Below are 12,002 nucleotides of genomic sequence, written 5' to 3'. Positions count from 1 at the left end.
AACTCACGAACCGTGAGATCATGACCTGAGCCGCAGTTGAACGCTTACCCGACTTAGCCACTCACGCGCCCCTCAGCAAGCCGAATTTTAAATATATCAGTTGCTCTGTCTTTAGCTATCAGAGATCCAGACTCTGTTGAAGCTGATGACTATGGTCCACCAAGGAAGTAACTTTGTAAGCGGAAGGGGAATAAAAGGTGCCTCCACCTCAAGATGGAGGTTAGGATAAATTAGGCACTGGTTAAATGAACGATGTATCCCCTCGGTAGAGTACTGTGCAGCTGTTAAAAAAGAAACTGTGTCTGTACTGGTATGGAATTCTTTCTAAGATACGTTGTTAAACGAGAAAAGCAAAACCATATATTTAGTATACTACCGTTTTGGGAGGAAGAAATTAAAAATGAATATTTGATTTTATATCCATATTTCTGGGAAAACTAAAGATATTGGTTGCCTCTGGACAGCTAGGTAAATGTATTACCTAATGAAAAGTGACTTTTTCAAATAGAAAGAATGAAACTTTAAAGAGTCAAAGAGGCAAAAGCAAGTGAATATGGGAAATTGGTCTCCAAATAAGAACTGGCTTTGGTTATACAGGTTTCCTTGCAAACAGCCTTGACTCGCCCTCTGTAAAATCTGTCGTGATGTTCTCACCACCCTCTATGCTTTCTGTTCTAGCTCCCTAGTCAGGTGTTAGCATCCCTTCATGCTTTCAGTACTTTATTCAGACTGACTTCCCCACCTCCCACCCCACATCACCCCCTGCCACACGTGCACAAGTCTGGAGAGTCGTCTCTTTAATCCTTTAGAATTAAAAATGTACCTCCTCCCAAATATACACTATTTGACTGTAATCCATGTGTCTATCAATATGTCTGATATTTTTCCTATTCACTTCTCAATCTTAATGATATATACGGTCTCCACTACTAAACTGGGTGTGTCAGCTGAAATCCCTACCTAACGGTGCTGGTAGAAATGCTTGCCTTTTGTGGACAAAATATGATGAGGATTTTTGACGAAGCCAGATACAATAATGGGTAATGGCAATAAACCTTACTGTAAAGCAGGTGGTACTAGGTTAAGCATGTAAGCCCATTGAAGCAGTCGTCTGGGCTGATGCTCTGAGGTTCAGAAAACCTGACTGTGGGCTTTCTCTGTGTTATGTGCTCGTATTCAGGAGCCAAGACCACCAGCAGCACCTCTGGCGACTGGGCGACCTGAGCACGCAGAGGGGGTCAGCCTGCCTGCAGCTTCAGAGCACCATGCAGGACAGGGAACTGTTACCATGGTCATTATTAGTGTGCCGCATTGCTCTTGGCTCCTTAAATTGCTAGTTCCCTTGAATGCTGTCCTTCCCGCCTCCCCTGCCCTCCAGAATCAGGTTGAAATGTGTATGTTGTATTAGCCAAAGTTATCTTGGAAGAAGATACAAAATAAAGGACAAGTGTCTTTAAGGGAAAACCCTTCCCCCTATCGCCACCCCCAACCCCAAAGCCATCTAGGGACTGACTTAAGAAACTAAGGCATCTGTATCATCATCCTTTCCAGGGCTGAAGCAGAAATGTCTCCTCCCCTCACTTAACCTTGGCAGTCGCAAGCCAGCGTTTCATTTTCTCTGCTGCAGTCCAGGAAGGCAGGAATAATCACATGGCCACACAGCTAGAGACTGTCAGCCCAACTTGGCGTATCACCTTTCCAAACACCTTTGCAATTAGGAAGAGACAGGCAGCTCCTAACTGGGTCACGCGCTTCATAGCTGTATCTGTGCATTAGAGGCGACCGTGGAGAAGAACTCCCAGGGCCGCCTCTGTTGTACATGTTTTTCGTTGGGTTGCAGTTTAATAAACCTTTTAAGTTGTCCCTGAAATCGTCAGTGTAAGTTCCAAGGGAATGCTCATGTCTTCCAACATGTAGGGCAATCAGAGCCGTGATCAAACTATAATGCTGACTCCTCACACCCCCCAGCTATTCAGTTATTCATCCCCACCCGCTAGGACTGAGCACTCTCCAGTTCAGCATTTCTTTCATCTGAGTTGTCTCTGTTCGTTAGGGTGACACGTTCATGGGGGAACTAGTATTGTCCACATAAGGGTTCAAGTAGACCCAGTGTGTATAGGGAAAATATCATCGGGCTGTAAGAGACCTAGATTCTAGACCTAGTTCTGCTGCCAGCTAGCTGTGTGACCCTGGGCGGGTTTTTAACTTCTCTAGATTTCACACTTTTCTCTGAGGCTTCCTCCAGTTCTACGATTATCTGATTCCAAGTGGGTATCTGGGCCCTTATCCCTCCAGAACTCTCCCTTCTTCTGTTTGACTGTTGTGGTAAATAATTTTAAGTAATGTAGCTTCTGACGTTATAGTCACACAGACTCAGCATATGTTCTTTCTACTGTTGAATTGTCCAGTTATGGACCATACCAGAGAGTAAACTGGGGACCTGGCACAACTCGGATTCTGCCTGGACTTTCCAAAAGGCTGAAGGATACCCCGTTTTTGAGAGCCAGTCGAGCCCACTTCTGCCCTATCCCAACCTAGTAGAAATCACCCAATCTCAAGTCCATCTGCTGTTCAGGCAGCCGGGCCACACTTGTTCCACATTTGGAAACATAGACCTTCTCCAGGGTGAGTTCATGTTCCATGTAGACATCTTTCAGATTAGAAACTAGAATCCCAGCCATCAATCAATTAGCATCATCACACGAGAGAGACCCAGATTCCAATACCAATACCTGGTCTACATGGGGCGGTCAGACCTGGCGGGGCGCTGGGGGTGGGGAGATGTTCTGCTTGCTGTGATTTAATTATGACTTCCTGGTTCGGGGATGTGGAAGCAAATATGAATAAGCCAACTCTCAGGACCAGCTGTCAAGCACATGGCTTGTAATCTGCTGTCACCCTGCTTGTCCCAAGAGCTCTCAGGTTTGACCGTTCACCAGCTAGTCAAATATTTGTTTCCTCCACTGCTCTGATTCACACCCCTGGGACCTGAGGGTCTTGGATGGGGAAAGGGCACCCCAGCTAGGTGGTTTGCTGGCTGCTAGCATCCCAGTGGTTTGAGTTACAATGACTCAGCAGCCCTGGTTTTTCCCCCCTATAGGACAAATGGTGTCAGAGCCCTCTCCAAGTGAGATGGAATGTAATCTCTAACTGTTCTGTCAAGAGATGGCATTTGGAATGAGGCATTCCTGCTGATGGCCTCCCAATGCCCCTATTCTACAACCACTTAGTACCTCTTTAATGAGTTTTTCACTAAAAATTGTCAAGAGTTCTCACTGACATCCTTGGATATTATTATTTTAGTTAATGGCTTATTTAGAGGAAAAGGCCTGTCTTCATGGGGAGAAGGATGGGCACGTGAATATCAAGAGGACTCAACATTAGGCACTCTGCCCTGAGAGAATGGAAGGAACTGGGAAAGAGAAAAAGAGGCTAGTCATCAGTGATGATGGAAGTGTGGGATTGATGTGAAATGCAGGAAAAGGAATGGGTTAATAAGCAAGTGCTCCTGTTTATCTAATACTAAACAGGTTTTGATCCATTTCTTAGAATACATTTCTCAGAACATACTGCAAAAGGTAATTCTCAGGCACAATTTGAGAGCATCCAGTTTCTTCTGATCTGATTCTGTTTCCACTGGGCAATCTTCTGAGGTGAATTGAGTTTCCTTCATAGATTTTCCAACTGACAAGCATAATAACCAGCTGTTATCATTTTAGTTCTCTTAACAGTTACTATTCTCGTGGTAAATTGGCCTGCTGATTTCTGTTCCTTCCCTGGGCAGTTTAGTTAGCGGGAATCGATTCTTCCTGGGTCAGCAGGGAAAATCAAGTGTCTAGACCCACAAGGCGGAGTTTTTTTTTAAGCCTAGAAGTTCTTCAGTCGTGCAGAGTTTCCACCTCCTCCTTGAGCAGTTAAACCACATCTCACGAACCTCCACTGAAATAGCTTCTGCTTCAGTCTTTCAGTTCCAAGGGACATTTGTTCCTCCTTCACCCTAACTCACATCCCGGTGCAAGATGAGAAAGATGGCTCTTCCCGCCCTCCTGGGCAGCCGTCCCCCTCAAGCCAGAGGCTTTGAACACCAAGGCGTCGCCTACAGCTTTGTTCTAGCCTCCGTCACACAGATCCTCAGCTATCTGTATCCCTCCACCCCCATCCTCACCCTCAGATTCTAGAAAACACCAATAAACTGTTCTTTGCGCTACTAACTCACCTCAGCCGTTATCTTGTGGCATCCCTTCATAAGAATATAAAAAAATTCAATCTAAAGAGATCAGGCAGGGGTGCCTGGGTGGCTCAGTAGGTTAAGCATCCAACTCTAGATTTTGGCTCAGGTCATGATCTCACGGTTTGTGAGTTCAAGCCCCGCATCGGGCTCTGTGCTGACAGTGTGGAGACTGCTTGGGATTCTCTCTCCCTCCCTCTGTCTCTGACCCTCCCTCTCTGTCCCTCCCCCACACTCGCTCTCAAAATAAATAAACTTAAAAAACAAAATAAAGAGATCAGGTGACTTCATCAGGGTCACACAGCAAGGTGGTGGAGGAAGAGCCGGGACCAGAGCTCAGGTCTTGTGACTCGAAGCACAGTTTTCCTACCACATCCCCTTGCACCTCCGCATTGCTCTGGTATTTGTGTCTGCTGACCTTGGCATATACCTCCTGACATGGAGGTGACAGAGGAGAAGTGAAAGGTCAAATGCAGAAGAAAATTACAGGAAAGAACTGAAGTTACAGGAATGAAATCCGCAGAGAAGGCACACTGACTCTAGTTCAAGTGCACACTGCTTCTGGATCAATCTAATCTGACGTTTAGAGGGAACACTTCATTGCTAAGTGATTGATAAGTAAAAATCCTTTTCTTTCCTCCAGGGTTTACCTCACTTAAGAGTGTGTCTGAAAAAAGGGAAAAAAGGGTATGTCTATAAGCAATAGCAGTGTATATCCATGCCACTCGATCAGGTTTGAGGACAGATGGGAGAAAAAGGCAGTGGAAATGGCCTAGCCCTTCCTGGCTTGTTTTTCATGAGAACCCCACACGATAGCCAGTGTTTAACAGTAAATGTGTCAGAAAAAGAGAAAAGGGCAAGAGAGAAGAGATTTTCTGCTGAGGTCTGGAAGAAGAAAAACAAAAAAGGCTGAACTAGGGAGATAGGGGCCACTGTTATCCTGAGGGCACAGTTGGCAAAGGCAAAGTGGCCAGTGGAAAGCCTGGAGGGAGGAGGGGCCAGGAGCTCATCCGTGCAGGTACTTAGCTGTCAATCAGTAACCAAAGGATGAAGCCTTAGTGTACAGACACAAGCCTCCTTATTCTCCACCTCCCATTGTTTTGCTGCCTGCTTATTCCCCTGACTTTTTATCATCAGATTCTTTCCTGCCAGCAGGAAATGCCAAGAAGGAGACTATTGTAATTTCAGGCATTCTTTGGTTTTTTTCAAGGCACTCTTACGGTAATAATTTATTAGGAAAGCCACCAGTGCATGCTCTAGACCATTAGAATCCCATCCTTAAATATCATGTAGATTTTCACCTTTTAAATTTTTACTGTGGTGGGGGCACCTGAGTGGCTCAGTCGGTGAAGCATCCAACTTTGCTCAGGTCATGATCTCGCAGTTCATGGGTTCAAGCCCCGTGTCGGGCTCCATGCTGACAGCTCAGAGCCTGGAGTCTTCTTCTGATTCTGTGTTTCTCTCTCTCTCTCTCTGCCCTTCCCAGGCTCACACTCTGTTTCTCTCTCTGAAAAATAAATAAACATTTAAAAAAATTAAAAAATAAAAATAAATTTTCACTGTGGCAAAATATATATTAACATAAAAGATGCCAAGTAAGCCATTTTTAAGTGTACAAGTCACTGGCATTAATTACATTCATACTGTTGTACAATCATCACCACTATTTCCAAAACTTTTCCATCACCCCAAACAGAAAACCTGTACCCGCTGACCACTAACTTCCTGCTCCCCCTGCCCCCAGCCCTGGTAACCCCTAATCCACTTTCTGTCTCTATGAACTTAATATCAGGCATTCTTACTTAACTATATATACCTCCTAAAATGTAGCAGCAGTAGAAAAGAAAGGACCCTGAGCTGAAAAGGAAAGGGGGTTTGGGGCTAAAAACCGAATTATCATTTTCTTAAATATGACTTAAATATAGTTGAGAACTTTTTATTATGACCGAGTACTTCTATCCTCCCAGACTGAGTACTTCTGTCTCCCCAGAGAAAGCAAAACAAAAGTCCTTCTGTTGTGCTAATTCAGCACCTTTCTTTCTTCTTTCAGTGACCATGCAGCAGGTGGCCAGGACAGTGGCTAAAGTGGAACTCTCAGACCACGTGTGTGATGTGGTGTTTGCACTCTTTGACTGCGATGGTGAGTGGCGCCCTCTGAAGCCAGGCAGGAAAACTGAGCCTGCCTGCCCTTGCTGTAGACCCTGTTTATAACGGAGCCTAGCAGACAGCCCCAGGGTACTAATACCGACCTCTTCAACTTACCCCTTTCTCACAGCAACAGCTCGGCCCTCAGCCTCATGACATTGAGAAACGTAACCCCAGGTCCTGGTTTGTGTTTTCCATTTCTTCTTATAATTCCAGTTTGCCTGTGGGCTGAAGTTAATTTATGACCACAAAGATCTTAAAAATGGAAACAAAAATATTAGACCCAACTTTGCTGCTTAGTAGATTAGGAGCACACGATTCGCAGTTATCTGAATGTGTCTAGAAAGAAGGTGGTGCCAGGTGTCTGGGTGGCTCAGTCAGTTGAGCATCCAACTTTGGCTCAGGTCATGATCTCGTGGTTGGTTGGAGCCCCGCATTGGGCTGTCTACTGTCAGCGTGGAGTCCGCTTCAGATCCTCTCTCCCCTTCTCTGTGCCCCTCCCCAACTCACGTGCACACTTGTGCACACACTCTGTCTCTCAATAAATAAATATTAAAAAAAGAAAAGAAAGAAAAGAAGGTGGTATTGATCTCTCCAAGGCACATTTCAGTCACTCACATTCCATGCTGGCCATCCAGCTCGCAGCGGTCTGCTGTGTCTGTGACCACTCCGTAGTTTAGCCCGGTTCAAAGATCCTGGTTCTGCTCTAGAATCATTTCTCAGCTGTTGCGCCTGACACAATACTACTACTAATATTCACAATAGAGGCTTACACTTTCTTTCAGTGCTTACTGAGAGCCAGGCATTGTGCTAAGCTGCTCGTGCAATCCTCTGACATAGGAAGACTTATTCACCACATTTTCCAGATAAGGAAGCTGAGACTCGAGAGGTGAGGTAATTTTCCCAGGATCACATAGGTGGTAGTAGATAGCATAACCAGGATTTGAATCAAACCGGTGCTGCCTCCCTCTGTCCTATAGGACGTCCACTGTTTGTTTCACAGCCAGGGTTCATTATTCATCTCCCTCTAGGAAGCGAGGCTAATGGAATCCAGGAACCAGGTCAGAAGTCCCCGCCTCTGTGAACCTTTGTTCTGGTCCCAGCATAATGAATCACTCCGGCGTTTTCGTTCCTTGTTTCAATTTGTTGTCATTACTGCATGTTACACTCTATTTCTGCATATGTGACCTAACTTCCCTATTAAATTGTGAGCTTTTTTAAAAGTTTTTATCTTAATTCCAGTGAGTTAACATACAGTGCATTATGAGTTCCAGGTGTACAATGTAGTGATTCAACACCTCCATACACCGCCCAGTGCTCATCACAAGTGCCCTCCTTAATCCCCATCACCTATTCCACCCGTCCCTCCACCCCCTCCTCTCTGGTAACCACAAGTTTGTTCTCTATAATTAAGAGTCTGTTTCTTGCTTGTCTCTCTCTGTATATGTATATTTTTTTCCCTTTGCTTGTTTGTTTTGTTTCTTAAGTTCTACATATGAGTAAAATCATATGGCATTTGTCTTTCTCTGACTAACTAATTTCATTTAGCATCATACTCACTAGCTCCATCCATGTTGTTGCAAATGGCAAGATTCCATTCTTTTTTAAGGCTGAATAATATTCCAGTGTGTGTGTGTGTGTGTGTACACACACACACACTACATCTTCTTTATCCATTCATCAGGCGATGGACACTCGGGCTGCTTCCATATTTGGCTATTGTAGATAATGCTGCTATAAACTGTGAACTTTTTAAGGGTAGTTACAAGTCCCCTGTTCACCTTTGAACCCCTCCCTAGGACCTCGAGTAAGTACTTTGCACATAACAGGTGTTCATTAACTTAAGTTACTGAAGTTATTAAGCTGAACTTGAGTTATTTAAACCTCCCATCTGCACCCACAACCTAGGTCTGAGTCAAAGAAAACTCCAGGGTTAGGACAAGAAGATGGCCTCACCTTCAGGTAGGCGTGGGTTATCCTCTAGTGCTGCCATGTCCAATATGATACCACTAGTTAAGTGTGACTATTTAAACGTTTCTCATCAAGGACCGTTCTAATGGATAGCACTGCTCTAAAGAGGTTAACTTTCCTCAGATTTTGTTTTTACTCTTATCACTTTTAGGTGGTTTGAATTTTTTCCCAAAAACATGTCATTTTATAATTTTTGAAGCCAGAGAACTGATCTGTGAAGTAAATATGGGAAAAAGGCAACCAGCCTCACAGTTTCCCTGTTCTCCTAGGAAGGCCTGGGAAATGAAATTTTATTTTCCAGCCTTTCAGAAGGAGGTTCTGTCAATGTCTACTTGCATCACCTTTAGAAAATCGTTTAACATCTCTGGGGCTTATTTTCTTAACCTACTGTCAGTATCTACTTGAATCACCCTTAGAAAATCATTTACATCTCTGGGGCTTATTAATCTGCAGAAAAAGGAAGTATCTATTAAATTTAAAAGGCACTGTTCTCTCTCAGTGCTAGAGCTTAGGTCAAAATGCTAAAGGACATTGAATTCTCAGATTTGTTCACCACAGAATTCAGAGTTGCACTCACAGATCACACATGTGCACAGATGACATTCAGTCATATACCTGCTTCCAAAGTAACAGGAGCCATTCAAATTGATCAGCTGTGGCCTTAGGCGAAGCAGGAAGCAAATCCCACAGTAGTCTAAATGGCATCACATTTTTTTTTTTTGTCGTAAGCTTTTTATTATAAAAATATTAATAATCTTATTTAGACCTTTTTGTTCTTTTAATTACATTCTTTATTTTATTTTAAGTTTATTTTTTTGTTTGTTTGTTTATTTATTTATGAATGAGAGAGAGAGAGAGAGAGAGAAGAGAGAACACAACAAGCAGGGAAGGGGCAGAGAGAGAATCCCAAGCAGGTTCCGATCTGTCAGCACAGAGCCCGACTCAGGGCTTGAACTCACAAACTGCGAGATCATGGCCTGAGATGAAACCAAGAGTCAAATACTTAACTGACTGAGCCACCCAGGTGCCCCTTAATTACATTCTTTTTTTTTCAATAATTTTTTTAATTACATTCTTAATAAACCATATTATTGATTACTTTTCAGCCAGCCAGGCTACTTTTTAACTCTTTATATTGAAGTATAAAATACATACTGAAAAGTACAACTATCATAAGTATACAACTTGCTAAATTAAAAAAAAACTGAACACACTTGTGTAACCAGTATTACCCAGAAACAGCACATTAGCGGGACCACAGGGCCCCCTGGTGCTGCCTTCCAGTCACTTCCTCTCCCAAGGGCAATCACTTTCCTGACTTGGAATACCATAGATTACGTCTCCCTGGGTTTGCTTATTTGTTTGATCCTGCTGTGAGGTATCACTGAGGCTGTCCATACTCTCTTCAGCCAGAAAACATGAGCCAGTTTAGGTTTTCAGGTTCTCTCTATAGAAGTAAACCATGTATTCTTACTTTCCACTCTCTTCCCAGACTGATCATTAGTAAAAGTCCATTTGCTGGTTTCCTGTTGTCTTACCACTGCCAGTAATGGGCCATTCTTTTCATCAGGAGACATTTACCCCTGGGCATGTAGCCAAAGGGTAACTGTCCTCCACTATTGAAGTGGTTACTGTTCTGTGTGGCTGAAGAGATTGACCTTTGGTTAAACCAGATGTTCTCCAAGTTCCTTTCCAGAACCGAGAGTCTGCCACTGAAGAGGGTAGAATGGGAGGCCATGAGAAAATGGGCTTACCCCAAAGCCAGATTTTGACTTTGGTTTTTGCCATGAAAACCCTCCATCATCATCTCTCACCTAGACAACAGTCTTCCTGACTGACTCCTGTACTCCAATTGTGCCTCTCTCCAGTCCCATCCCCACATAGCCAGCCAGGGAGATCTAGCCACAGTGGAAATCTAACTCCATCTCACTTACCTACTTCCAGTCCTTTCCTGGGTCTCCACCACCTAGAAGATGAAGCACAAACCCTTTCATGAAAATACAAGACCTTTGGGGACCTCTGTCCTGCCTGCCTCTTCTGCTTACTCGTCCCCACCCCCGTGTCCAACAATTCCTAACTACTTGTAGTTCAGCAGCCATGTTGCTCCCTGCCTGAGCCTTTGCTTATGTGAATACCACTACCTAGAGTGCCTCCCCCACCGCACTCCCCTTTACTTGGCCAATTCCTGCTCATCCTTTGGGATTCAAAGGATAGGAGTCACCTCCAGAAGGTCTTTAGTGCTCTGTTCTTGCACCACCTCCAGCCTGGGTTCCATGTCTTCCTCTGTGCCCCCATAGCATCTTCTGTCTACCCTGTTATGGCACTTACCATAGTGTTGAAATAATGTATTGGTCTCTCCCACAACCTGGGAGTATTTCAAGGAATAAAGTCTTACTTATGTCTTTATTCTCAACTCCTAGCATAGAACCTGACCTATAATATATTCTCACTCAACTTTTGTCACACTACACTAAACTGTCACTGAGTTGTAACCAGAAACATCAAGGAAGGAGCAAACCGTTCATCTTAAGCCAAAAGAATTGAATTTAGCTGTGAGATTGCACATGGTGTGAACAATGGAATTTTCTCAGTGTCTTTGTTCCAAGGCCTCCACTTATCTCTGTTGTGTTTGCCTCTTCCTCTAGGCAATGGGGAGCTGAGCAATAAGGAATTTGTTTCCATCATGAAGCAGCGGCTGATGAGAGGACTAGAGAAGCCCAAAGACATGGGCTTCACCCGCCTCATGCAGGCCATGTGGAAATGTGCACAAGAAACTGCCTGGGACTTTGCTTTGCCAAAACAGTAACCAAAACTGCAAGGGGGCCTCCTCCTCCACCCAAGTCACCCTGGCCCCTTGAGCAGAGCCTTGGCACAATCCTTCCTGCTGCTGCTTCTGGAAGTAGTGCTCCCTTCCTCCTGGGAATGATCTCGGGATTCAACCAGTCTTCCCTCTCCACCCTTCCCGTCCCAGCATCTCTGCTCGGCTCTGATTCTGCCCAGTGATTATCCACCTAGGTTCTCAAAAACCTGAACAAGTCCTCAAAGTTCAGACTTTTGGCACCTTCATCAGCACCATGCATTCAGGCCACCCTACGGATAGAGAATGCAGGGAACCATCCATGTACCTGCCAACCCTGGGAAACACCCAGTTCTCGAGTCATTCTTGCTGTGGATTCACATTAAGAACATTCCGGCTTTTCCTCCTGCTGGTATTCTTAAGCCACAAGTTGGGAAGACCTCTGAAAGGCAAAAGGAAGTCTGAGATGAATGGTCAGGAAGAAGAGCCGGGCATCCTGAGCTGGTGGGAAGCCTGAGCCAGAGGAAGGATCCATGTCGGTCCCCAGGGTGGCTCTGAGGCCTGCTCCGAGAAGGTGATGTGCACGGTGGGAATGCAGCAAGATTTGGAATTTAAAGTAGCTGCTTCATGGCTCTCCACTCCTGTCTTTTCCTCCCAGGCTTCCTAAGAGGACTCCACCATGACTCCGTGCCTAATGAGCAGTAGTGATTGAGTTCATGTTCCCTGCAAGTGCCATTTCCCCTCCAGGAATGTGCCTCTAAAGCCGAGGCCTGGCTCAGAGCCTGTCTGCCCTCTGTCTTAAACACTTGTAAAATATCACTTTAATTATAACAGTTTGCAATAAACTCCCCCCGCAAAGGC

General features: G+C 44.7%; 1 protein-coding gene across 9 annotated transcripts in view; it reads left to right on the top strand.

Annotated features, from left to right (window-relative positions):
* The window catches only part of MICU1 (mitochondrial calcium uptake 1), a 243,122-nt gene extending 231,120 nt beyond the window's left edge, over positions 1 to 12,002 (top strand). For 7 of the 9 annotated variants that reach the window (XM_042908312.1, XM_042908313.1, XM_042908314.1 and 4 more), the window contains 2 exons: positions 6,279 to 6,368; positions 10,990 to 12,002. In XM_042908312.1, coding sequence (XP_042764246.1) covers positions 6,279 to 6,368; positions 10,990 to 11,150 — 251 coding nt within the window. In that variant the 3' untranslated portion in view covers positions 11,151 to 12,002. Of the gene's footprint in view, positions 1 to 6,278; positions 6,369 to 7,158; positions 7,599 to 8,281; positions 8,336 to 10,989 lie in introns of those variants that run through there. The other 2 variants (XM_042908315.1, XM_042908316.1) reach the window with 2 other exon arrangements.

The sequence above is a fragment of the Panthera leo genome, chromosome D2 (assembly GCF_018350215.1).
Source record: "Panthera leo isolate Ple1 chromosome D2, P.leo_Ple1_pat1.1, whole genome shotgun sequence".
NCBI classification, from domain to species: Eukaryota; Metazoa; Chordata; class Mammalia; order Carnivora; family Felidae; genus Panthera; species Panthera leo.
The sequence above is the reverse complement of the archived record's forward strand: the minus strand, read 5'-3'. Positions and strand labels throughout refer to the sequence as shown.